This window comes from Salvelinus alpinus, chromosome 24 (assembly GCF_045679555.1).
Source record: "Salvelinus alpinus chromosome 24, SLU_Salpinus.1, whole genome shotgun sequence".
Lineage (NCBI taxonomy): Eukaryota > Metazoa > Chordata > Actinopteri > Salmoniformes > Salmonidae > Salvelinus > Salvelinus alpinus.
The window spans coordinates 15,098,022-15,124,822 of NC_092109.1; the positions used below are offsets into that span (position 1 = coordinate 15,098,022).

Genomic DNA, 26,801 nt, shown 5'->3' on the forward strand with positions numbered 1-26,801 from the left:
ATGTCAAGATCTGCAATGCTGGTGGGCTTTTCACGGTCAACAGTTTCCCATGTGTATCAAGAATGGTCCACCAGCCAAAGGACACCAAGTGCAAAAGGGGGTCCAAAAGGGGGGCAAAAGTGGGTGCAACTCCATATTACGAAGGTGTACCTACTGTTTTGTACTCTCAGTGTATATTCCTATTCAGCACCAGAATTCATAAATTGTGTTTGTGTTGTGTCTCCATAGGATGTGTTTGGGCAGACTGGGAGTCAGCGTGGGGACGGGACATGGGGTCCCCACCAGAAAGGTATGGTGGGACGAGGAGACGTCTTTGTGGTGGATGAAGACACAGATCTGGCTGATCCAAATCTCCACGGGGGGCACCTTAATCCTCAGTGGAAACCCAGCAGGCAGGGCCCTAAGGGCAGCCATGAGGGCAAGCCTGAGCCCTCCTCCAAACTCCTGGACGAGAACATCACCATGGACAAGAAGACGGCAGACTCTGGAGGGAGGGGCATCGGCCTGTTTCCCGGGAAACCCTGGGATGACAGCATTATTGATTTGGATCCTGAGTTTTCCTCGAAGAAGCCTTCCATTGTTAAGACTCCAATAAAGACCCCCCTGGACCCGGAGCACCCAGACTTTAACCTGCTGAGGCAGGAGGTGGAGGGGCCCCAGACCCCCTTACGGACCGCCCTCGCCCCCACCTCAGTGCCCCCTGCCCCCCCTCTAGAAGCTGTGACTGAGGAGAGGAGACCCACCACACACATCCCCACCCAGCCTGACCCAAACCCTGACTGTGCTATCACTGTGGAACGAGGACCAGAACGCCCAGGCACTGTGACCATCGTATCCAGAGAAGGGGACCTGGTTCTGGGCTCTGATGGCCAGATGTATAGGGTCCAGAGAGGGCCCCCAGGCAGAATGGGGCCCCCAGGAAAGGAGGTAAGAGTCTTCTGATATTTTTCATATTCCTCTCTTCACATTAGCAACTCCACAGCTCCAAATGGCACCAAGTGTCAATGCCTTCATTACCGCATTAGTCACAGCAATCACATCAACAAGCCTCTTTAATTGGTGGAGGGGGCATGAAGCTCTGCTATCCGGCCCAATCAGAGGTTTGCCTGGTTTACAAGACCGGGCCGGACCACTTAGATCCTTCAGAACCAGACCCAGATGGAGCAACATCTGGCCCAGTCTGGCTTGGTCCTGGAGCTTCAGCCTGGCTATCTGTCTGTTATAAAGGCCTGGGATCACTCGACACCATTACTGTGATTAATCCCGGCTGTAGAGAACATGAATGAAGAGTAAAAGGCTCTGCAGTGGGGAAGACTACAGTAATGAAGCACCTTCTCCTGGAAAGCAAGAATACATTATGGTCTCATGGGCTCCTGGCCATGGTGATATAGAGTTTAGAGTTTGAACAATGATACGATAATACGAAATACAGATTTTTTTTGTACACATTTGTACACATACACTCAAATTGAGTGGTCATCTATAATAGTACAGACATACAGTATCAGTCAAAAGTTTGGAAACACGTACTCATTCCAGGGGTTTTATTTATTTGTACTATTTTCTAAACTATGAAATAACACATGGAATCATGTAGAAACCAAAAAAGTGTTAAACAAATCAAAAAATATTTTATATTTGAAAAAATTTCAGAGTAGCCACCCTTTGCCTTGTTGACAGCTTTGCACACTCTGCCTTGATGACAGCTAAAATATAATTAGATTTGTTTAAAAAAATGTTGGTTACTACATGGTTCCATATGTGTTATTTCATAGTTTTGATGTCTTCACTATTATTCTACAATATAGAAAATAGTACAAATTAAGAAAAACCCTGGAATGAGTAGATGTGTTCAAACTTTTGACTGGTACTGTAATCTATATACATGTATGCATAAACCCCCCAAAATACAGTGGATTAAAGGACAATAGCACTAATAATTAGGCACTAAAAATGTCTCCGTTGGAGGATAAGATGACAGGCTTTGGCACAGGCATTTACATTATAGTTACCTGATAACATTTCAGATAGTTTATTATGTTCATCAAGACCGTTAAAATTTTCATTTTGGCTGGACAGCTGACAAAAAAGGTAATCCCTAATTTCATTGTATAACCCACAGTAAGGCATGAGCTTAAGTATCAATGGAACCAAAGTACATACACATTTATCTATGAGAGTGTTTGTGTATCGCCCAGTCTCGATAGCGAGAGGGGCCATTTGACATCTAAATTTAGCAAACGCGCTTCTATATTGCTTGGATTAAACAGTACGTACATAAGGTTATATCCCAAAAGTGCATTGAAAAAGGCAGTAGTTGCACAGTTTTACTTTCAGGTTTGTTTATCCATTAGTAACATTTTAGTTCATTGCTCTCTAAAAGTTCTGATTCAAAAGTACTACGTTCATTTCTAGAGGACACTTTGTATGTATCGGTGTCGAGTCATATGGATGAAGTAATAAAAGGCTTTGAAATGGTATATGAACAAAAAATATTTGCAGTAGCAGCATCGCAAGCCGTAAAAAAAATACACTTTTACATAGATGTTCATTTGACGTTCATCTGCCAATTTAAAAATATATATATAGCGACTGGTGATGCCATATAGTTTTCCAGCCCATATCGCCTTGAATAGCAGCATTTGTCATGTATTTACCTACACCAAGTTCAAATCTGCAGGCATGGTTAAAACAGCGTTAACACAAGTATAATTTCAGTGCCCCCATATTGTTGCAGCACAAGTACCGTAATAATAGGTAGCACCAATGAATGGAACAGTTTAATTAAACATTTAAATGGTAGGCCACCCATGGCTTTAGACTTTGCAATGATGGGGCCAAGGGCACGATTCATATGGTTAGCTATTTACTTAACAGACACATTGTAATAAAACAAACATTAGTCATCAACCCCAGATACTTGTACTCACTGACAACATGCTGTATGTGTGTGTATGTGTGTGTGTGTGTGTGTGTGTGTGTGTGTGTGTGTGTGTGTGTGTGTGTGTGTGTGTGTGTGTGTGTGCGTGCGTGCGTGCGTGCGTGCGTGCGTGCGTGCGTGCGTGCGTGCGTGCGTGCGACAATGATAGGTCTGGCTATAGCCCTGACGTAGATGGCATTCCATGGAATTTTTATATCCTTGTTGCATGTAAATCTTATGTGTTATCTAAGCTTTACGGACTCATGCTGACATTTACTTTGTTGAAGCAACTTTGGCATCAATTAAAGCCTTGAGTCTTCTTAGGTATGACACTACCAGCTTAGCACACCTGTATTTGGGGAGTTTCTCTCAATCTTCTCTGCAGATCCTCTCAAGCTCTGTCAGGTTGGATGGGGAGCGTTGCTGCACAACTATTTTCAGTCGAAGGTCCTGAGCACTCTGGAGCAGGTTTTCATCAATGATCTCTCTGTACTTTGCTCCATTCATCTTTGCCTCAATCCTGACTAGTCTCCCAGTCCTTGCCACTGAAAAACACCCCCACAGCATGATGCTGCCACCACCATGCTTCACCGTAGGGATGGTGCCAGGTTTCCTCCAGACGTGACGTTTGGCATTCAGGCCAAAGAGTTGAATCTTGGTTTCATCAGACCAGAGAATCTTGTTTTTCGTGGTCTAACAGTCTTTAGGTGCCTTTTGGAAAAAGCAATACGGGTTGTCATGCGCCTTTTACTGAGAAGTGGCTTCCGTCTGGCCACTTTACCATAAAGGCCTGATTGTTGGAGTGCTGCAGAGATGGGTGTCCTTCTGGAAGGTTCTCCCATCTCCACAGAGGAACTCTAGAGCTCTGTCAGAGTGACCATTGGGTTTTTGGTCACCTCCCCCGATTGCTCAGTTTGGCCGGGCGGCCAGCTCTAGGAAGAGTCTTGGTGGTTCCAAACTTCTTCCATTTAAGAATGATGGAGGCCACTGTGTTCTTGGGGACCTTCAATGCGGCAGAAATGTTTTGGTGCCCTTCCCCAGATCTGTGCCTCAACACAATCCTGTCTCGGATCTCTACGGACAATTCCTTCAACCTCATGGCTTGGTTTTTGCTCTGACATGCACATTCAACTGTGGGACCTTATATAGACAGGTGTGTGCCTTTCCAAATCATGTCCAATCAATTGAATTTACCATAGGTGGACTCCAATCAAGTTGTAGAAACATCTCAAGGATGATCATTGGAAACAGGATGCACCTAAGATGAATTTTGAAGTCTCATAGCAAAGGGTCTGAATGCTTATGTAAATAAGGTATTTCTGTATTTTATTTGTAATAAATTAGCAAAAATCTCGAAAACCCTTTTTTCACTTTGTCATTATGGGGTATTGTGTGTAGATTGCTGAGGATTTTTTTATTTTTTTTATCCCTTTTAGAATTTTGGGGGGAAAAAGTCAAGGGGTCTGAATACTTTCCGAGGGCACTGCATATGATAGCTGACTAAAAAGACCAGAAACATTAATCTCCTTTTTTTTGTGTTGAATGTACTGGACCATATTCCTTGTGGTTGATTGGTGATGGTTGATGTTGCTGGATTGTTATTTCTCCCCACTAAGAGGAAGCCATTTTGTTGGTTGCGGTGGTATGCTTTGCAGCTTCCACAGTTTCCACAGGGCAGCGGGGCCAAGGTTAAATGCATGGCCATATTGCTGTGCTCTTTAGGCTTCTGAAAGCTTGTCTTTTTAGCTGGCTTAATGAGTATCTAAACTGTGGGCAGGAAGACCTCTAAAAGGTACTGACTTTTGGCTTTCATAGGAGGCGGGCTGCAGTGGAAACCCTGGTAAAGGGAACGTTTACTGGGGTCAGCTGCTCTCCTCTGACTGGCAGCCTGTCTCAGTCTGTTAATAGTGGACAGGGCTATGTTGTAACCTATTTGGTAGTTAATGTTTATTACAGTACTATTAAGCTGTAGATGGATATGATGCCTCGGGGGCTCTTTGTCGACACTCATTTGGATTTTAGGATTCATCTGTTAGTCAATGAGTTGTTTGTTGTTGTGCTTGAGCTTGAGCTTACTAGGGCAGCGGTTACATCACATTTGATTGTATGATACAGGAACTATATGAGAAGTTGAGAGGGCTGTCCCTCTGCACCCCACTGCATCCCTGAATTAACTTGAATGAATGTCTCACATGTTCTGTGATCTCTCTCTCTCTTTCTCTCTGTTGTTGTTTACGTTCTCCAGGGTTTTGCTGGTCACGCTGGCTTGCGTGGGTTCAAAGGTGACAAGGTAAGAGGAGTTGACGTTTTGGAATGGCTTGAGGTGGTTTTATGATTATATGTTGGGTTAGTCTGCTTGACCTACTCACATTTCAATGCACCTTTACTGTGTCCTACTAAATTATGGAATTGCAATAGGATCAGAGCGCGAGCAGATTTTTTTTTACGACTGAAGTACAGATAATAATGAATGTGTTTACAGTTGTAAACCCCTAGACTCTGCAGCCTCTCTTTGACTCCAAGTCCTCCTGTACATTTGTTTTCTCTCACAGTCCAATAGGACTGACTGTATCATTTCAGTTTATTCTAGGTGTAGATATTGTAACTAATACCTATTATATTTCTTACAGGGCCAGCTGGGGTCTGAGGGGCGTGCAGGGCGACAGGGGGATCCAGGCCCCCCCGGCCCACCTGGCCTGCCCTCTTTCTACCTGTGGAAGAACACTGTTGAGGAGTGGGCTACTTTTCAGGTGAGTTGACAACCCTCATTTCACCCCGAATCCTACCCCAACGTCACCCTATCTCGCTTAACCTGAACCTGAACCTCACTCCAAACCCAACTGAAATCTGTTACACCTCAACTCCACCCCTAAATCCCAACCCCCAGCTGTAACACAACCTCTCCCCAACTCCCACCTTAGCCTTACCCCAACTCCAGGGGGACATTCAGTCTAATGCTATGAACCTATAGACTGCCTGTGTAGGTTTGCAAAATACGGGTAACTTTCCCTAAATTGACAGTTATTTCTGGAAAATGTTTTAGATTTCTGGAAATCCTGGGAATTTGGGGAACGTTACCTGAATTTTGCAACCCTATTTTCCCCCAGAGGTTTTCCCAGATTAGCTGTACAGTCTTTTACCCCACACTGTTGGTGCGTGTGAGCTCGTGCTCCAGCCATCCCTCATCAGTTTGATCTTCCTGCCTGCTCTGAGTCTGAACACAGCTGCAGGCTGTGTAATACGGCATGATGATCAGCGTGATGAAAAACTGCATGGACATTATTGAATAAAGATGCGGTGTAAGAGTAAAGTAGTGATGGGCGATTTGTTACACTGGGCTTTGAACTGATACTGTGCTGTATCTATTGAGTGAGGATGATGAAAATATGTTTTATTTTAGCACCAGTGCTTTGTTTTGAGAGGATATGGCACTGAATAAAAGCAGGAAAACCAAGAAATTTGACATTTGGGATTGAGGCGTATAGCTGGATCTGCAGTTCACAACCAATGTTGTGAAAGCATCTGAAAACATAGGCACTTTAATTTATGAGTGAAATGTCCCTTTAAGATGGCAATGATATGAACGATGGAACATAGGCATTAATAAAATTGTTATGTAAATCCATATACATTTCCTTTTTTTTTTATTTTTTTTTACGAATTCTGACTTTGTGAAACTTGAAATAATCTGCCATGTCTCCATGTTTCTTCCAGAAAACCTCTTTCTACCAGTTGCTCAGCGCTGGCTGGCCTGTAAGTAATGGACATCGCTCCCATGACTGGGACTAGACTGGCTGGGAATGCATCCCAAATGGCCCCCTATTCCCTATGCATTACTTTCGACCAGAGTCATATGGGTCCTGGCCAAAAATACTGCACTATAACAGGAATAGGGTGCCATTTGGGACACAATTAGGGTCTTATAGAGTATACCGGTCATAGAATACAGCAGGGTGCATTATGGTTTTTCCTGACACTGTTCTGTTCTCTGTTTGCTTGCAGAGGGAGCAGGGACCCCCAGGACCAGCTGGGGAGATGGGGAAGCCAGGCCCACAGGTGAGTGAGACCCCTTCCCTGCATATTTGGTCCTACATTAGGTGTGGTGAAGAGTCTCATCATCTGGGTAGTATACCCAGATGATGAATACTGGTTTACATGACATGAATACTGGTTTACATGACATAATGTAGTTGAGATGAACGCCTGATAATTCTCTCTCTCTCTAGTCTACACACTCAGCAAAAGTGTTGATTTATACTGTTTGACCTCTGTGTTGTGAGTTACATGTTTGTCTGATCTGTTGCTATCTGTCTGTCTCTATCTCTCTATCTATTCATCTCTTCTCACATCTTACCCAGGGGCCAACAGGCGATCCTGGTCAACGAGGGCCTCCAGGAGTAATGGGAGAAATGGTAAGTACTAATGACAGGGTACATAAAGGATACATGAAAAATACAGAAAAGTCTGCACACTGTATTTGGAACGAAGGTGACCTGACGAAAAACTTCTGGATCTAAACGTTGTCGTTAAAGTGGTAATTAGGATCATATTGAGTATGCGGGCCATTCTGTTATCAAATCAAGGCTGCATCCTACAGTGCATTCGGAAAGTATTCAGACCCCATTACTTTTTCCAAACATTTTTACTTTACAGCCTTATTCTAAAAATAAAAAAAATATGAAATGTTTTTCCCTCATCAATCTACAACAAATACCCCATAATGACAAAGCAAAACTAGTTTTTAGACATTTTGAAATATCACATTTATATAAGTATTCAGACCCTTTCCTCAGTACTTTGTTGATGCGTCTTTGGCAGTGATTACAGCCTTTAATCTTCTTGGGTATGACGCTACAAGCTTGGCACACCTGTATTTGGAGAGTTTTTCCCATTCTTCTCTGCGGATCCTCTCGAGCTCTGTCAGGTTGGATGGGTTTTTCATCTGTACTTTGCTCCGTTCACCTTTGCCTCGATCCTAACTAGTCTCCCAGTCCCTGCCGCTGAAAAACACCCCCACAGCATGATGCTGTCACCACCATGCTTCACCGCAGGGATGGTGCCAGGTTTCCTCCAGATGTGACGCTTGGCATTCAGGCCAAAGAGTTCAATCTTGGTTTCATCAGACCAGATAATGTTGTTTCTCATGGTCTGAGAGTCCTTCAGCGGCCTTTTGGCAAACACCAAACTCCACTGAGGAGTGGCTTCCATCTGGCCACTACCAGAAAGCGAATGATTGGTGGAGTGCTGCAGAGATGGTTGTCCTTCTGGAAGGTTCTCCCATCTCCACAGAGGAACTCTGGAGCTTTGTCAGAGTGACCATCGGGTTCTTGGTCATGTCCCTGACCAAGGCCCTTCTCCCCCGATTGCTCAGTTTGGCCGGGTGGTTCCAAACTTCTTCCATTTAAGAATGATGCAGGCCACTGTGTTCTTGGAGACCTTCAATTGCTGCAGAAATGTTTTGGTACCCTTCCACAGGTCTGTGCCTTGACACAAACCTGTCTCTTCAGATAATTCCTTTGACCTCATGGCTCTGACATGCACTTTCAATCATGTCCAATCAATTGAATTTACCACAGGTGGACTCCAATGAAGTTGTAGAAACATCTCAGGGATGATCAGTGGAAACAGGATACACCTGAACAACATTTTTGAGTCTCATAGCAAAGGGTCTGAATGGTTGAATATTTGTAAATAAGGTATTTCTGTTTTTATTTTTAATAAATTTGCTAACATTTCTTAGAAACTGTTTTGGCTTTGTCATTATGGGGTATTGTGTGTAGACTGCTGATGGGTATTGCGTGTAGACTGCATTGTGTGTAGACTGTATTTATTTCATCAATTTTAGAATTAGATTGTAACGTAACAAAATGTGGCAAAAGTCAAGGGGTCTGAATACTTTCTGAAGGCACTGTAAAATGTAGTTCACTAAATAGGGAATAGGGTGCCATTTTGGGTGCAGAGAGTCTTTGCCGTGTTGCGTCTTAGCCTGTCAGAGACTTTAGCTGACTGAGCAATAAAGTAAAGCACAGACGCTATGGCCTAACAAGATGGCCCACATCAAAGACTGCTGAGGTTTTGGGTACAGCTGTAAACACTTCCTCTCCCTCCCCAATACAAGACAATACGGTGTCTGGACTGAGACACACACGTGGCGTGGAGAATGGCTGTGTTGTGTGTGTGTGAATGACCATCGTGGCAAGTCTTTCTCACTATTACAATTAGAACATCAAGGAGTTAGAAATCCTGGGGATAATAACTAAAGTGTCAATGTATGCCGATGACTGAAGTTTTTTCATAAGTCCGCAATCTAGATCCCTGTACTGTCTCATTGAAGATCTTGATCACTTTTCTAGCGTCTATGGACTAAAAACCTAATTATGACAAGTGTACGATATTAAGTATTGGAACGTTAAAAGACACAGTGTTTACACTACCTTGGAGTTTACCAATAAAATGGGCGGATGGTGAAGTAGACGTACTTGGTATTCACATCTCAAAAAATATAAAGGAACTTACCACAATACATTTCGATAGAAAGTTAGCAAAAATAGATATGATTCTGCAACCATGGAGAGGTAAGTACCTGATTGCAACACTACCACAAAAATGGAGGCAAGTGGAAAAAGCGAGAAAGTAGGGAACTTGTTCGCCTGCTGTATATTAAAGATACAAATTGGCTGAAAGGAATTGGCATAAATAGAAATATATACCAGTTTCATTTGAGGACAAAAATGTTGATAGCTGCGCTATATAAATAACATAATAATACTCATAGGAAAGGTTTCATTATTAGCTCACAATCTGTGGATACTATACGATTAGAAAGGTTCAACATTTATGTAAAACATCACAGCACAATTGACAAATATATGGCACATGGAAACCCAACCAGGGTGGTCTATGGTGATAGGTGGGATGGGCTGAGAGTGGCTGAGCGGCGGGATTAAAGAGTTTATGTTTGGTAATGAATTATTGTTATGTAATTGCTTTATATAAAAGTACCATGTATGTAAAATGTGTATGTAAAATGTATATGTAAAAATGCATTACGTTGGTGGCTTACCTCTGAAGCTAAGCTGGGTTGGTCCTGGATGGGAGATCTGATGCCGCTGGAAGTGGTGTTGGAGGGCCGGTAGGACGCGCTCTTTCCTCTGGTTTAAAAAAAATATATCCCAATACCTCATGGTAGTGATTGGGGACATTGACCTGTGTAGGGTGCCACCTTTCGGATGGGATATTAAACGGGTGTCCTGACTCTCTGTGGTCACTAAAGATTCCATACCACTTATAGTAAGAGTAGGGGTGTTAACCCCGGTGTCCTGGCTAAATTCCCAATCTAGCCCTCATACCGTCATGGCTACCTAATCCTCCCCAGCTTCCAATTGGTTCTTTCCTCTCCCCTGTAACTATTCCCCAGGTTGTTGCTGTAAAAGCGAATGTGTTCTCAGTCAACTTTCCTGGTAAAATAAGGGTTAAATACAATAAATAAATGTACAATATCAATCACTGTTCAGGCCCAGAAATATAACAGTTCACAGACTCCACACTGCTAACAGGTGTTTAAGCTTTCAGATTTGTACATGGTCTCCACCTGTTTGCAGAGCAGTGTTATTGATGACAAGGAGGTCTGAAGTCTAGCTTCTCATCCTCTTGATAAGCTCTCAGTGCCACCCTGTTGGGCAGGAATAGTGCCAGGGGGTTCGTCAAATGGCACCCTATTCCTTATATAGTGCACCACTTTTGACCAGTGCCCTATAGAAATAGGGTGCCATTTGGGATGCTTCTTCACTGTCACAGGTCCACACAGCCTCTGATTGGGTGGTGGTGTCTCTGTCACTGATCCACAGCCTCTGATTGGGTGATGTTGTCTCTTTCACAGATCCACAGCCTCTGATTGGGTGGTGGCGTTTCTGTCACAGTCCACAGCCTCTGATTGGGTGATGGTATCTATTGTATTGCAGGGTGAGCCGGGGCCAAATGGCGTGGCGGGCAGAGCAGGGCTCCATGGGAAAGATGGAGCGAATGGGCAGGACGGTCAGCCTGGGACGCTGGGTGATCCCGGGCGACAGGTGAGGGCACCACTCAGTGACTTATTACGTGATAACTTTCTGTTCTCAGAAACAACCATTCTAGCCTCCAACAGCACCATATTCCCTATTTAGTGCACTAATTTTAACCAGGGCCTAGGGCTGTTACTCGACCATATTACCGCCACACCGGTGGTCACGAGTCATGAAGGCAGTCAAACCGTTTAGTCACGGTAATTAGGCTTCTCCAAGCTCTGATGCTGCTGATGGTCATTTGTACAAACTTGCTAACTGCCTGGTATTCAGCACTCTATTGTCCCTCTAATCACTCTGACATCAATGCAAATGTAATTGAAAATCTAATCAAACACTTCATGAGAACCCATGACCTCATGTTGCGCAACATTTCTAAAACAGAGTGATGGCCTCTATTAAAAAGAGGAGGATCCCATCATCTGTCTATAGGATAAGCCTACTATATACTGTATCTCAACTTTCCTACTATTAAGCACATTGCTTCTCTTTACAACAGGAGTAAAGCCTACCTGGCTGGCATGAAAATGAACCATGGGACAAGTGTCCTCCATTCACTTTTTAAGTGCATAGATGACATCTATTTTCTCCCCTGTTTCGAGACAGGTGCATATTAATGGTCCATTCTAAATCAAAACAAATTTCACACATACAGTGCATTCGGGAAATATTCAGACCTTTGACTTTTTCCACATTTTGTTACGTTACAACCTAATTCTAAAATGTATTAAATCATTGTTTTTCCTCATCATTCTACACACAGTACCCCTTAATGACAAAGCGAAAACAGGTTTTAGAATTTTTTTCAAATGTATAAAAAAAAAAAACTTAAATAACTTATTTACATAAGTATTCAGACCCAGGTGCTATGAGACTCAAAATTGAGCTCAGGTGCATACTGTTTCCATTGATCCTCCTTGAGATTTTTCTACAACTTGATTGGAGTTCACCTGTAGTACATTCAATTGATTGGACATGATTTGGAAAAACACACACCTGTCTATATAAGGTCCCACAGTTGACAGTGCATGTCAGAGCAAAAACCAAGCCATGAGGTCGAAATAATCATTCGTAGAGCTCCGAGAGAAGATTGTGTCGAGGCATAGATCTGGCAAAGGGTACCAAAAAATTTATGCAGCATTGAAGGTCCCCAAGAACACAATGGCCTCCATTATTCTCAAATGGAATACGTTTGGAAGCACCAATACTTTTCCTTGAGCTTTTCCTAAGCATCTTTGGAGAGACCATCCAACCTGACAGAGCTTGAGATGATCTGCAGAGAAGAATGGGATAAACTCCCCAAATACAGGTGTGCCAAGCTGATAGCGTCATACCCAAGAAGACTCAAGGCTGTAATCGCTGCCAGTGGTGCTTCAACAAAGTACTGAGTAAAGGGTCTGAATACTTATGTCCATTGATATTTTCGATTTTTGCAAAAATTTTGAAAAACTTGTTTTTGCTTTGTTTGCTTTTTTTATGTGTAGATTGATGATGAAAATATTTGATTTAATCCATTTTGGAATAAGGCTGTAATCTAAGAAAATGTGGGAAGAGTCAAGGGGTCTGAATACTTTCCGAATGCACTGTATATTATTTAGTATATGTAAAGACAAGGTTAAATTAACAATAGTCTGATAGGTGACAATATTAGCCTATCACTTGTGAAGTATATTATCACTTGTGAATGATGCCCAGCGTAAGGCAAGAAACAATGCCTTTTTTGTTGTTGACTTTTTCTAATCATAGTCACACACCTCATGTAGCCTAACCCATAGGCCTATATGTTTTGATAAGGTTTGTAAAGTGGCAAAATAACTTCTTAAATTTAAGCACATGAATCTGCTTTACAAGGGGTGTAGAGGCTAACTGGCATTCATAAGCAGCGCGTGAGTTTAACGTTTGGGGAAGATAATTTTCACCATAACAATGCAACTTTATAATCAAAGTATTACATGCGTAATTACATTTGCGGTCACTTTTGATAATGGTGTTTTCCCGCTAATGGAACATTCACGCTTATAGCCTACTGCCGTGTGCACATTGCTGTGCTTATAATGTGAAGAAATATCCTGATAGTTTATCAACATTTTAAGCTAAATGTTCTGATCTGTTGTTTCAGCCTCAATGCTTAAAAAAGTTTTGGGATGCTAGTGGTTGTATTATTCCAAACATTGTCCCACACTATGTTTGGAATATTTATTTCTCGCACAGAATAGAATAGGTAAACTTTTGTACTATCGGGGATAGTAGATTGACGTAGGCTAGTGCTTTCGCTGTTCGTAATGCCTACTAATCTTGTTGGCTGACAAAAAGTAAATGTGGACAGTTCTTCCAATATCTTCAATATGCACCACGGAATTGGGTAAGGACCCGCGCAGTTGTGTCCCCAATGTTTCTGTCTTCTCTTGTAGCCTGTGAGAAAGACGCGATCACGTGATGGAGAGCCATGTGAGTGAGAGGTGCTTCGGAGCACACAGCACTCTGGGATAAGGGAATTATAATTATTATATTCAACTCAAGGTCACAATGGCCACTGGCCGCAAAAGACATGGAGTTTTTTAGGGGGCATTACAGACACACAAAGGAGATTTCACCAGGAAATTCGAGGCATTAACAAGTACTGGTCAAATTGTGAATGAGAGACTGATGAAGTGTGTACAGCCTGCGCAAAAAAAACAAAGCAGAGCTTAAGCCTTTCATGCAACTTTTTTCAAATCATCATTAGAGTCATATCATGCAGCCTTACAATGTATTAAAAATCTAAACATATAGCCCAACGTTTGTAGAACAACTAAAGTTACATTAAGAACTCTAAATGAAGCATATAGGAGTACCTATTTCTTTGTTAACTGCTCAACACAGAATAGCGCAGTCCCTCAAATCCTTTGGAGAAAATATCCTTTCTATTTTATTCAGCTTTTTTCAACTGTATTCTTCATACTATAAAATTATATAAAATAATGGCACGGAATTCTATGCAAATCTTGTCTGCTAAATGAGCTATTGTAGCCCACAGCTGTATGACATAGCCAGGTGAGGACCTAATATACGGACAACTCAGAGTATACTATTCTGTTCTTCTGAAGTAGACTACATTTTCTTCATATCATGTTTCTTTAGACCTGTCTAAAATAAATAATGGATTTATTGTGACGGTGTAGGCTATATTACATGGATTTATTCGACTTTTTTAAATGTAGTTGTTCCAAAGGTCTGCATCAGTGGCTTGTAGGCTACAAGTGTGTTGAAGCTAGGAGATGCTAAATGTGTTTATGTTAATTAACAGTCAATTGCCGTAAGACCAGTAGTTATTTGCTTCACCGCCTGACAAAATGTTGTGACGGCTACAGCCCTACCAGGGTCTTACTTTCCCTAAGTAGTGCACTATATATGGAATAGGGTGTCATTTCGGATGCTATATCTCTGATTATATCAATGATTGCTGTCTCGTTTTGCTTAGGGACCCTTCGGGTACAGGGGAGACGGCGGTTCCAAAGGAGAAAAGGGGGAGGAGGTAAGGGGGTTGGACAGTGAAACATTGGCATTATGAATTCTGAAACATGGGTCTAATGGAGAGTACTAATCAAGAGCATAAGTTGTTAACACTTTCTATGAAGTACGTATAGCACCAGTCAAAAGTTTGGACACACCAACTCATTCCAGGGTTTTTCTTTATTTTTACTATTTTTTACATTGTAGAATAATAGTGAAGACATCAAAACTATGAAATAACACATATGGACTCATGTAGTAACCAAAAAAAGGTTAAACAAATCAAAATATATTTTAGATTATTCAAAGTAGCCACCCGTTGCCTTGATGACAGCTTTGCACACTCTTGGCATTCTCTCAACCAGCGTCACCTAGACTGCATTACCAACAGTCTTGAAGGAGATCCCACATATACTGAGCACTTGTTATCTGCTTTTCCTTCACTCTGTGGTCCAACTCATCCCAAACCATCTCAATTGGCTTCAGGTTGGGTGATTGTGGAGGTCAGGTCGTCTGATGCAGCACTCCATCACTCTCCTTCTTGGTCAAATAGCCCTTACACAGCCTGGATGTGTATTGCGTCATTGTCCTGTTGAAAAACAATTATAGTCCCACTAAGCGCAAACCAGATGGGATGGCGTATCACTGCAGGATGCTGTGGTAGCAATGCTGGTTAAGTGTTCCTTGAATTCTAAATAAATAACTGATACTGTCACCAGCAAAACACCATCACACCTCCTCCCCCATGCTTCACGTGGCAACCACACATGCAGAGATCATCCGTTCACCTACTTTGCGTTGAACAAAGACACGGCGGTTGGATCCAAAAATCTCCAATTTCCAAGATTTCCACTGGTCTAATGTCCATTGCGCGTGTGTTTTGGCCCAAGCAAGTCTCTTCTTATTATTGGTGTCCTTTAGAAGTGGCTTCTTTGCAGCAATTTGTCCATTAAGGCCTGATTCACACAGTATCCTCTGAACAATTGATGTTGAGATGTGTCTGTTACTTGAACTCTGTGAAGCATTTATTTGGGCTGCAATCTGAGGTGCAGTTAACTCTAAAGAACTTATCCTCTGCAGCAGAGGTAACTCTGGGTCTTCCTTTCCTGTGGTGGTCCTCATGAGAGCCAGTTTCATCTTAGCGCTTGATGGTTTTTGCAACTGCACTTAAAGAAACTTTCGAAGTTCTTGAAATTTTCCTGATTAACTGACCTTCATGTCTTAAAGTAATGATGGACTGTCGTTTCACTTTGCTGTTTGACCTGTTCTTGCCATAATATGGACTTGGTTTTTTACCAAATAGGGCTATCTTCTGTATACAACCCCTACGTTGTCACAACACATCTGATTGGCTGAAATGCATTAAGAAGGAAAGAAAGCACACCTGTTAATTGAAATGCATTCCAGGTGACTACCTCATGAAGCTGGTTGAGAAAATGTCAAGAGTTTGCAAAGCTGTTATCAAGGCAAAGGTTGGCTACTTTGAAGAACCCCAAATATAAAATATATTTTGATTTGTTTAACACTTTTTTGGTTACTACTTGATTCCATATGTGTTATTTCATAGTTTTGATGTCTTCACTATTATTCTACAATATAGAAAATAGCAAAGAAAACCCCTGGAATGAGTAGGTGTGTCCAAACTTTTGACTGGTACTGTATGTATAATGCTTTTTAACATTCTTTATAATGCCTTATAGGGCCTTATTGGAGCTAAGGGTCGAAGAGGCCGTATGGGAGAACCGGGCGAGAAGGTAATTTTGACTGAAGTATGATTGTTTCGTAATTACTAGAGTACCAGACTGACTTATATCGATCTCCAGTCTTTACCAGTCAATGTTATTACTTTGAATATGCTGCCTCTTAGTGGTAAGAGTAAGTACTATGAGATCTGACTGTTCTGGTACCGTTCACATCAGTTTACATTACATTTATCTTGATTTTCTTTTCTCATATCCCTGTAATGCTCAGTATGTATGTTGCTGATGACTTTTGTGTGAATAGTCCTCTCAATTGAAAGCTTAGGATGTGATCTTTGTTTGTCCTGTAGGGCTCCATTGGTTTACCAGGCCGTCACGGTTTTGTTGGTCCACGTGTAAGTGTTTCTCTCACCGTATGCGTACCAAATAGCACCCTATTCCTTTTATAGTGCACTATTTTTGACCAGAACCCTAAAGGTTTACTGTGTCTGTGTTCTCTTCAGGGACCTCAGGGAGTCAGAGGGGCCACTGGCCCAGAGGGGCCCCCCGGCCCTGATGTGAGTGAACCACAGTAACAATACTACAAACAAATAAACTGGTACTTACTGGCCATTGTTTATCACTAAAGTTGAGTGTGTCATTAACTTGTGTCCATGTGTTTGTGACTCTCCAGGGGGAGGCTGGGTTTGATGGGTCTCCAGGGCCTCCTGGGTCAATGGTGAGTAGACAGGCAACAGGAGTCTGGACTTTCCCTACTATGTATTCCAACGTACAGTAAAACACAGTATTCTAATGGGCCCTAATTCCAAATGCTACTGTATGTCAGTCATCCCACATCATATCACTCAGTGTGTGTATTTTTGTTTTGCGCAGGGAGCCGCTGGTTTCACAGGCTCTGTCGGCGCTCAGGGAGTTAACGGCTCAAAGGTGAGATTACATTTTGATCCCAGGAGACGACGGTCCTCCCATTATTTTAGATCATGTATAAAATTAGCACCTACGGTATTTTATTGGTAGCTCTTTCTGAGTACACTCGTAGAAGAAAATGTGCTATCTAGAACTTTAAAAGGTTCTTCCTCTGTCCCCATAGAAGAACACTTTTTGGTTCCAGGAAGAACTCTTTAGGGTTCCATGTAGGACCCTTTCCACAGAGAGTTCGACCTGGAAACCAAAAGGGTTCTACGTGGACTCAAAAAGGGTTCTCCCTGGAAACAAAAAGGGTTCTCTTATGGGGACAGCAGTCTTTGCCAAAGGTAACCTGCATTTATCTTCTAGGGAGAGTTTGGCCTTGTTGGAGTTGTTGGCCCCAGAGGCCCGCAGGTAAGAGGAGACGTTTGTCTTGTTGTGTTTTCTTGCCTGAAGTTGGGTCACATTCAACAGAACTCCATGCTCTATGCTTGTTAGGCTATAAAGGAAATATTTCTGTTTATTTCACCAGGGGCCCCAGGGTTTAGATGGTGAGAGTGGGCCTCCAGGTCTCAGAGGAATTCAGGTCAGTCTCAATCAGCTGCACAACTTTCCCTAACAGAGACTTGGGACCAGATGATGGTCTTTGGAAACGTGTTTTTCGTAGGGATTTCTCACCACAGTAACGTCTAATATCTGGGGTTAAAAGTAATCAGAACGGTTTTATATTTTCACAGGGACAGCTTGGGATGAGTGGTGCCGCTGGTCCGAAAGGTGACCCTGTAAGTCGCTCCTCTCTTCGCTGGTAAAGTTCATTCTACTCTAGTAAAACAAACTACTATACCTGTCTCTCTCCAACCCCCTTGCTTCCTTCCTTTCTCTGTCTTCCTCAGGGACCAATGGGGATGATGGGTATCCGGGGTGAGCTAGGGTTCGAGGGGCCCATGGTGAGTAGCATAGTACCCAATGGACTGACCACCTTCACCCCACTTTTCCTGCCAGAGACACACACTCACACAGCAACCTCACAGTGCGCCCATGTGGCAGAACTCATGTGTTAGGCTACAGATTATAATACGCGTTGTGTATCCCATGTCCTACATCTTCTAGCTTTGATGGGTTGTGGTAGAGCTGGTCTAAGCTAATGGATGAAAGGCTCTAACTTAAGAAAGTAAACACACTTTAAAATGGGCAAGTCAAGGTCACTTTTATGTCTGGATGATGGCCACACTGTATCTTCATATGATATCAAATGACTCATTTGGAGAGGTTGTAAACTGCTAGAATGCCATAGATCCCATCCCCAGGCGGTTTGCATGTGAGTTTTACTCTGGCTGTTATCCAGACATCTTCTAGGCGATGTTTAGGTTGACAGCTCCTCTAGTTTTCACTAAATTCTACACAGACTACGGTGCCTTCGGAAAGTATTCAGACCCCTTGACTTTTTCCAAATGTTGTTAATGTAGGTTACATCCTTATTCTAAAGGTTACAGTCCTTATCAATCTACAATCAATACCCCATAATGACAAAGCAAAAACTGATTTTTCTTTTTTTTTTGCTAATAATATTACAAATTTAAAAAACGGCAATAACATTCACATAAGTATTCAGACCCTTTACTCAGTACTTTGTTGAAGCACCACTGGCAGCGATTACAGCCTTGAGTCTTCTACTGTATGACGCTACAAGCTTGGCACACATGTATTTGGGGAGTTTCTCCCATTCTTCTCTGCAGATCCTATCAAGCTCTGTCAGGTTGGAGGTGGGCGTCGCTGCACCGCTATTTTCAGGTCTCTCCAGAGATGTTCGATCGGGTTCAAGTCTGGGCTCTGGCTGGGCCACTCAAGAACATTCAGAGACTTGTTCCGAAGCCACTCCTGTGTTGTCTTGGCTGTGTGCTTAGGGTTGTTGTCCTGTTGGAAGATGAACCGTCGTCCCAGTCTGAGGTCCTGAGCGCTCTGGAGCAGCTTTTCATCAAGAATCTCTCTGTACTTTGCTCCATTCATCTTTGCCTCGCTCCTGACTAGTCTCCCAGTCCCTGCTGGTGAAAAACATCCCCACAGCATGATGCTGCCAACACCATGCTTCACCGTAGGGATGGTGCCAGGTTTCCTCCAGATGTGACTCTTGGCATTCAGGCCAAAGAGTTTAATCTTGGTTTCATCAGACCAGAGAATCTTGTTTCTCGTGGTCTGAGTCCTTTAGGTGCCTTTTGACAAACTCCAAGCAGGCTGTCATGTGCCTTTTACTGAGGAGTGACTTCTGTCCGGACACTCTACAATAAAGGCCTGATTGGTGGAGTGCTGCAGAGATGGTTGTCCTTCTGGAAGGTTCTCCCATCTCCACAGAGGAACTATAGAGCTCTGGTCAGAGTGACCATCAGGTTCTTGGTCACCTCCCTGACCAAGGCCCTTCTCCCCCGATTGCTCAGTTTGGCCGGGCGGCCAGCGCTAGAAAGAATCTTGGTGGTTCCAAACTTCTTCCATTTAAGAATGATGGAGGCCACTGTGTTCTCGGGGATCTTCAATGCTGCAGAAATGTTTTGTACCCTTCCCCAGATCTGTGCCTCGACACAATCCTGTCTCGGAGCTCTACCGACAATTCCTTCGACCTCAACTGTGGGACCTTATATAGACAGGTGTGTGCATTTCCAAATCACGTCCAATCAATTGAATGTACCACAGGTGGACTCCAATCAAGTTGTGGAAACGTCTAAAGGATGATCAATGGAAACAGGATGCACATGAGCTCAATTTCTAGAAACCTGTTTTCGCTTTGTCATTATGGGGTATTGTGTGTAGATTGCTTTTTTTATTTCAGATATTTTAGATAGGCTGTAACATTACAAAATATGGAAAAAGTCAAGGGGTCTGAATACTTTCCGAAAGCACTGTATATCTCTTATATTATGCTGTTATCAGATGGTGTATCATAAAAAATGTGTCAGTCAGTTTACATTGTCAGTCAGTGTGGCCGAAGTGTGGCTATAGATCAGACAAAAGATCATCATGAAAGGGAAGATTTGTTGGAGCCATGATTTCTCTCCATCCTCTACTTGAAGTGAGAAAAATGAACTAAAAGGAACGAACGCTTCAATCCATTCTCTGTCACTCTTTGATTGAAGGGCCCACTGGGAACACAAGGTCCAATGGGTTTCCCTGGTATTACTGTAAGTATTAGTACTGCATTTACTGACATTTATTTTGAATTAGATGGAATCCATTTTTGTGCTGTCCTTGGAGTGATTCAAAACACTATGAAGGACCAGATTGCATGCTTTTCAGCTACTTACTTTACTTGCCCTCGTCTGACCCCTCTCTGACAACTGACCCCTCACCTCTGACCTCCACAGGGCAAAAGAGGACCAGACGGGGATAAGGGAGACCCTGGACCAAAGGGGGAGAGAGTAAGAACCCGGTCTCTGGAGACCTGTACACATTCCGCAAAACTAAAGCTGTTGATTCATAGTTTTTACGTCTATTGTGAGTTACCCTGTTATCTGTTTCTGTCTCTCTCTCTCTCTCTCTCTCTTTTGTTCTATCTCTCAGGGTGTTCAGGGTGCTTTGGGTATCCAAGGGCCTCAGGGAGAGAGGGGTCCCAGTGGCCCCCCTGGCTTTACAGGGCTCAAAGGTCAACCTGGCACTAAAGGCATTGAGGTAGGCAGCCTCTCTGCCTTATCACTTTATCTAAAGTTATAGACTGACACTTTACCAGTGGAAGACTGATGGATTTTGGATCTTGTCTTTCAGGGTGAGAATGGAGAAACTGGCCCTCAGGGAAAACTGGGCAGAGAGGGGCTGAAGGTCAGAGAATACTTCAGAAAGGAATGCATCATAATGAATGTAACATTTTGTAAGATCAGTAACATCAGTCTGCCTGTTAGGATTAGTCAAAATGATGATTAAACTGTGGATTTCATGTCCTGAAATAGTGTTTCCCAAATGGCAACCTATTCCCGGCCTGTGTAGTGCACTACTTTTGACCAGTCCTATGGGGTGCCATTTGGGACATGTAGTGTATTAAATATCTCTGTGTTTCTTTGAAGGGGAATAGAGGAACAGATGGGCGCAACGGCAAGCCTGGACACAGAGGAACCAAGGTAGGGCACTCTCCCATTGAATGTGTTTATGAAGGTTGCTAAATTCCAGTCAAATTTTCAAAATGTCCAGGTTATCCAGCATTTCTAGGATTTGTAATTTCTGGGAATTATGGGAAAGTTTCTGGAACTTTGCAACCCTAGTATTAAGTAAAGCGTGATTTAAGTTCTGCTCTTGATATTTGAATGGTGTCCTGATTGGCACTGCCCTCTTTTACCCAGGGTCGCATGGGTCAGAGAGGGAATGTTGGCCAGCCTGGTCAACCGGTAAGCACAGAACATTCACAGACAAACACTAGTGGAGCCATCTACTTGATCAATTTGCATTGCAAATACTTCATTATTCTTGACAAATCAGAAATAAAGTGTACGCCTCAATTGGCAATATCTATGTTGGCAGAACAGCAGATCTGTGTGTGTGTGTGTGTGTGTGTGTGTGTGTGTGTGTGTGTGTGTGTGTGTGTGTGTGTGTGTGTGTGTGTGTGTGTGTGTGTGTGTGTGTGTGTGTGTGTGTGTGTGTGTGTGTGTGTGTGTGTGTGTGTGTGTGTGTGTCAGTGGAGGCTGCTGAGGGGAGGACGGCTCATAGTAATAGCTGGAATGGAGTGAATGGAATGGTATCAACCACATGGAAACCATACATTTGATAAAACTCCATGGACTCCTCCCCTCAGCAGCCTCCACTGGTGTGTGTGGAGGGAAAGATCTGTCTTCTCAGTAATATATACACTGCTCAAAAAAATAAAGGGAACACTTAAACAACACAATGTAACTCCAAGTCAATCACACTTCTGTGAAATCAAACTGTCCACTTAGGAAGCAACACTGATTGACAATACATTTTGCATGCTGTTGTGCAAATGGAATAGACAAAAGGTGGAAATTATAGGCAATTAGCAAGACACCCCCAATAAAGGAATGGTTCTGCAGGTGGTGACCACAGACCACTTCTCAGTTCCTATGCTTCCTGGCTGATGTTTTGGTCACTTTTGAATGCTGGCGGTGCTTTCACTCTAGTGGTAGCATGAGACAGAGTCTACAACCCACACAAGTGGCTCAGGTAGTGCAGTTCATCCAGGATGGCACATCAATGCGAGCTGTGGCAAAAAGGTTTGCTGTGTCTGTCAGCGTAGTGTCCAGAGCATGGAGGCGCTACCAGGAGACAGGCCAGTACATCAGGAGACGTGGAGGAGGCCGTAGGAGGGCAACAACCCAGCAGCAGGACCGCTACCTCCGCCTTTGTGCAAGGAGGTGCACTGCCAGAGCCCTGCAAAATGACCTCGAGCAGGCCACAAATGTGCATGTGTCAGCATATGGTCTCACAAGGGGTCTGAGGATCTCATCTCGGTACCTAATGGCAGTCAGGCTACCTCTGGCGAGCACATGGAGGGCTGTGCGGCCCCACAAAGAAATGCCACCCCACACCATGACTGACCCACCGCCAAACCGGTCATGCTGGAGGATGTTGCAGGCAGCAGAACGTTCTCCACGCCGTCTCCAGACTCTGTCACGTCTGTCACATGTGCTCATGTGCTCAGTGTGAACCTGCTTTCATCTGTGAAGAGCACAGGGCGCCAGTGGCGAATTTGCCAATCTTGGTGTTCTCTGGCAAATGCCAAACGTCCTGCACGGTGTTGGGCTGTAAGCACAACCCCCACCTGTGGACGTCGGGCCCTCATACCACCCTCATGGAGTCTGTTTCTGACCGTTTGAGCAGACACATGCACATTTGTGGCCTGCTGGAGGTCATTTTGCAGGGCTCTGGCAGTGCACCTCCTTGCACAAAGGCGGAGGTAGCGGTCCTGCTGCTGGGTTGTTGCCCTCCTACGGCCTCCTCCACGTCTCCTGATGTACTGGCCTGTCTCCTGGTAGCGCCTCCATGCTCTGGACACTACGCTGACAGACACAGCAAACCTTTTTGCCACAGCTCGCATTGATGTGCCATCCTGGATGAACTGCACTACCTGAGCCACATGTGTGGGTTGTAGACTCCGTCTCATGCTACCACTAGAGTGAAAGCACCGCCAGCATTCAAAGGTGACCAAAACATCAGCCAGGAAGCATAGGAACTGAGAAGTGGTCTGTGGTCACCACCTGCAGAACCATTCCTTTATTGGGGGTGTCTTGCTAATTGCCTATAATTTCCACCTTTTGTCTATTCCATTTGCACAACAGCATGTGAAATTTATTGTCAATCAGTGTTGCTTCCTAAGTGGACAGTTTGATTTCACAGAAGTGTGATTGACTTGGAGTTACATTGTGTTGTTTAAGTGTTCCCTTTATTTTTTTGAGCAGTGTATATATATATCAGTGTTAAAACTCTAGATGCTAACACTTGCTTGGTGATAAAGGGTATCCAAGGTTGTACGGGCTTATCTAATGGAGCTGACTAAAAACAAATATGAAAGACGGAATCACAGTACACTTATTATTGTGTGTGTGTGTGTTTCCACTTGTTTCCAACAGGGCTTGCCAGGCCCTCCCGGGACAGAGGGACCAGAAGGAAAGCCTGGTACACAGGTTCCCATTCTATATCATATTTCAATACAGTGATCACACCCCTGAAAACACTGCGCTTGTATATACTGCATACACTGAGCCATGTACACAAAATAGACTGCCAATCAACAGTTTTTCTTTTGTCAGATTTTTTCCTGTCTGCACTGCATATATTGGCAGATATTTGAAAGTATTGCTGAAGAAAAGTATAGGTGCAATCAGAAAGGATTATAGTAAAATGTCTCCTGAGTAGGGTTGTCCTGTGTTTCCAGAATTCAGATGGAAAATTCCTGGAAGTTACCGAATTTTGCAACCCTACTCCTGAGGGTTTCTGTAGAATCAGATAATGAGTTGTGAACAACTGTAGTCATTCTGGTTCTGAACAGCAGATGGCAATCTTCACAACCCTGCTTCGTGTGACATATTCACAAGTGATTGTCATTGCATGTGGGGCAGACAAACCGGAATATGCATTCTCAACTTTAATTCATCCCTCCTCAATTTCAACCTCATCTCATTACATTCTAACATGAATATAACAAGATGAATGGCATTTGTGTCCTTGTTTATAATGTGTAGTTATGGAGTTACTGTATTTGCTAATGGTCAGCGCTATGTCTCTTATTCACATTAATGCTTGTGTATACAGTGCATGACCTCTGTTGGTGTCTATTGAGTTGACACTCGTTTCTCACGTGTTGCAGGGTCTCTCTGGTTCAGTGGCAATAGCTGGCAGTAAAGGCCTAAAGGTAAAACCAAGAAGATACTTTAACAGTATACATAGGCTTATCGTAGAGACTCATACTCAATACATGTGGTTCAAGTAAAGGTCACCATGAGACTTAGTAACTCTAAGAACTTCTTATAGTCAGTCTCATTATGTTTAAATTCATTGGTTGGTCAATGATATACTGTAATTCTCCCAGCTCAGCTATTTTTGACCGGGCAGTGCGAGGTGCTGAAGGAAAGCAAATAAAAACACCTTGTCACATTTTATAGGACACCCCTGAAATATATGATGGGTTTTATATGATTTTGTGACCAGGCAATCACAACAAACGCAGACTAGGCCCAAAAAATGTAATAGGGCAGAAAAGTACTTGCTACCGAGCTAGTTAACGATATCAGGTGTCTCTCCATGCTTGTAAACGGGAGCTGTAAAAGGTTCAGGAGTGTGAGGGCGTAGGTCAGTGATATTGCATCGCCGCCACACACACTGATGGTTTCCCACGCACGAGCGCACACACACACACCTGTGCATTCACACACGCACTCTCACATAAACATATGAGTGTGTGGGGTGTGGATAATACAATATGAGGAGGCGTGAAAGTGGTTTCTAGCCCAGTCAGTCACCTCCAGAGGGTCTGTGATCTGGCCAGTGTATTGTACTTCAACCTCAGCTATATACTGTATTATAAACTGGGTGGTTTGAGCCCTGAATGCTGATTGGTTGAAAGCCGTGGTGTATCAGACCATTTACCACAGGTATGACAAACATTTTATTTTTACTTTTCTACTTATGTTGGTAACCAATTAATAAAAGCAATAAGGCACCTCAGGGGTTTGTGTATGGCCAATATACCACTGCTAAGAACTGTATCCAGGCACTCTGTGTTGCGTCTTGCATAACAGCCCTTGGCCGTGGTATATTGGTCATATACCACACCCCCCCGGGCCTTATTGCTTAAATATAGACTCCTCACCAGGCAGAGAGAACACTGAGGGGAGACAGGAGAAGGAAGCAGAGGAAGAGGGATGGCTAAGATAAATGATTTGGCATGTGGGCATTATCACCAATTGATTATCCATTTGATAAAGTTATGTGCCACTGCCATCATCGACATATCCATAAAAACCACAAAATAAAAATGTTAGATTTCCAATTTAGATAGCTGAAAGTTGTTCTTTGATTTAATGTTCCTTGCAGGAACATAGACATTACTCCATTGTTGATGTTTATATTATTAGGTGGTATTATTGGTAACAAAGATGGATGAGGTAGCCCATTAAATTGGGTACAGTTAACCTCTGTACATAACCAGAGAAATAATTACTGAATAGCCTGCATATAGTTGGTCCAATTAACTCATGATTACAAAGTCATTAAGCGGTAGATTAAACAGCTGAATAGCAAAACATTTATAAACTCTGAATCGACTCACAGCATTGTGCAAACATTTTCATTGTATTATATGTAATCAATTCCAATTCGTTTTTTATTTGCATTTTAATGTTCTAATCGAGTACACCCATGCGATAAGCTCTCTTCTTTCTTCCTCTCTCCATCATTCTCTCATTCTCCTCTCTCCTCTTACTCTTTCCATCACTCTTTCGCCTTCCTTGTCCTTGCTCAAGGGATTCCAGGGCATTGCTGGAGAGCCAGGTCCAGATGGCCCCTCAGGACCTCCGGTGAGTCTAGAAGGCCTCAAAGTTTATTCCAATCAGACACTTTAAGTTATTGTGTTCCACCAACAATCATAGGACATTGATTGTGGATATTACTATCATAAACATGCACAATGATCTGGCAGACATGCCTAAATAATCAATTACTAGCTGCAATGATGAGCCATGAACAGAGTTAGTGTTGGGGACTGAGGCCATCTGCACACAGCGTGCAGTGTGAGTGACTACTGTCTCATTGACAGGGCCCACCTGGACGGATAGGACCAACAGGTATCCCTGGGCCTCTGGGAGAGAGGGTCAGTGACACATTTAACAAGAAAGTGATTAATGTGATTCTCAATAGGACAACTTTGAACCGTGTGTGTGTGTGTGTGTGTGTGTGACGCTGTCTCTCTCCATCAGGGCTTCACTGGGAAGGAAGGTGTGGAGGGCCCACAGGGCTCAGTAGGCACGTATGTAAGTGATGCTTCTGTAGGGCGTATAGGGCAAAGGGTTTGATCAGCACACTGAGAATGTCTCTGTTTTGTCCTCGTGTGCGCGTGTGCGTGTGTGTGTGCAACGTCCTTATATTACCACTCCCGTGTCTCTCTTGCCCCCAGGGTTTCCCGGGTAACGTGGGAATGCGTGGTACAACAGCTCACATGGGAGAGAGGGTAAGGACACTCATATGAGTTATGTAGTCAGTGATTATTCCAAACGGCCATACCAGACCTGCACCAGA

General features: G+C 43.3%; 1 protein-coding gene across 1 annotated transcript in view; it reads left to right on the forward strand.

The window, feature by feature from the left end:
• Window positions 1-26,801, forward strand: part of LOC139552212 (collagen alpha-2(I) chain-like) — a 149,095-nt gene that overhangs the window by 107,884 nt on the left and 14,410 nt on the right. Inside the window, exons 7-35 of the mRNA XM_071363716.1 lie at window positions 229-927; window positions 5,166-5,210; window positions 5,551-5,670; window positions 6,635-6,673; window positions 6,923-6,976; window positions 7,279-7,332; window positions 10,882-10,989; window positions 14,441-14,494; window positions 16,173-16,226; window positions 16,523-16,567; window positions 16,676-16,729; window positions 16,846-16,890; window positions 17,046-17,099; window positions 17,448-17,492; window positions 17,611-17,664; window positions 17,816-17,860; window positions 17,972-18,025; window positions 20,204-20,248; window positions 20,432-20,485; window positions 20,628-20,735; window positions 20,829-20,882; window positions 21,125-21,178; window positions 21,398-21,442; window positions 23,639-23,692; window positions 24,376-24,420; window positions 26,030-26,083; window positions 26,323-26,376; window positions 26,483-26,536; window positions 26,680-26,733. Of these exons, the coding sequence (XP_071219817.1) occupies window positions 229-927; window positions 5,166-5,210; window positions 5,551-5,670; window positions 6,635-6,673; window positions 6,923-6,976; window positions 7,279-7,332; window positions 10,882-10,989; window positions 14,441-14,494; window positions 16,173-16,226; window positions 16,523-16,567; window positions 16,676-16,729; window positions 16,846-16,890; window positions 17,046-17,099; window positions 17,448-17,492; window positions 17,611-17,664; window positions 17,816-17,860; window positions 17,972-18,025; window positions 20,204-20,248; window positions 20,432-20,485; window positions 20,628-20,735; window positions 20,829-20,882; window positions 21,125-21,178; window positions 21,398-21,442; window positions 23,639-23,692; window positions 24,376-24,420; window positions 26,030-26,083; window positions 26,323-26,376; window positions 26,483-26,536; window positions 26,680-26,733 (2,298 nt within the window). The remainder of the gene's footprint in view (window positions 1-228; window positions 928-5,165; window positions 5,211-5,550; window positions 5,671-6,634; window positions 6,674-6,922; window positions 6,977-7,278; window positions 7,333-10,881; window positions 10,990-14,440; window positions 14,495-16,172; window positions 16,227-16,522; window positions 16,568-16,675; window positions 16,730-16,845; window positions 16,891-17,045; window positions 17,100-17,447; window positions 17,493-17,610; window positions 17,665-17,815; window positions 17,861-17,971; window positions 18,026-20,203; window positions 20,249-20,431; window positions 20,486-20,627; window positions 20,736-20,828; window positions 20,883-21,124; window positions 21,179-21,397; window positions 21,443-23,638; window positions 23,693-24,375; window positions 24,421-26,029; window positions 26,084-26,322; window positions 26,377-26,482; window positions 26,537-26,679; window positions 26,734-26,801) is intronic.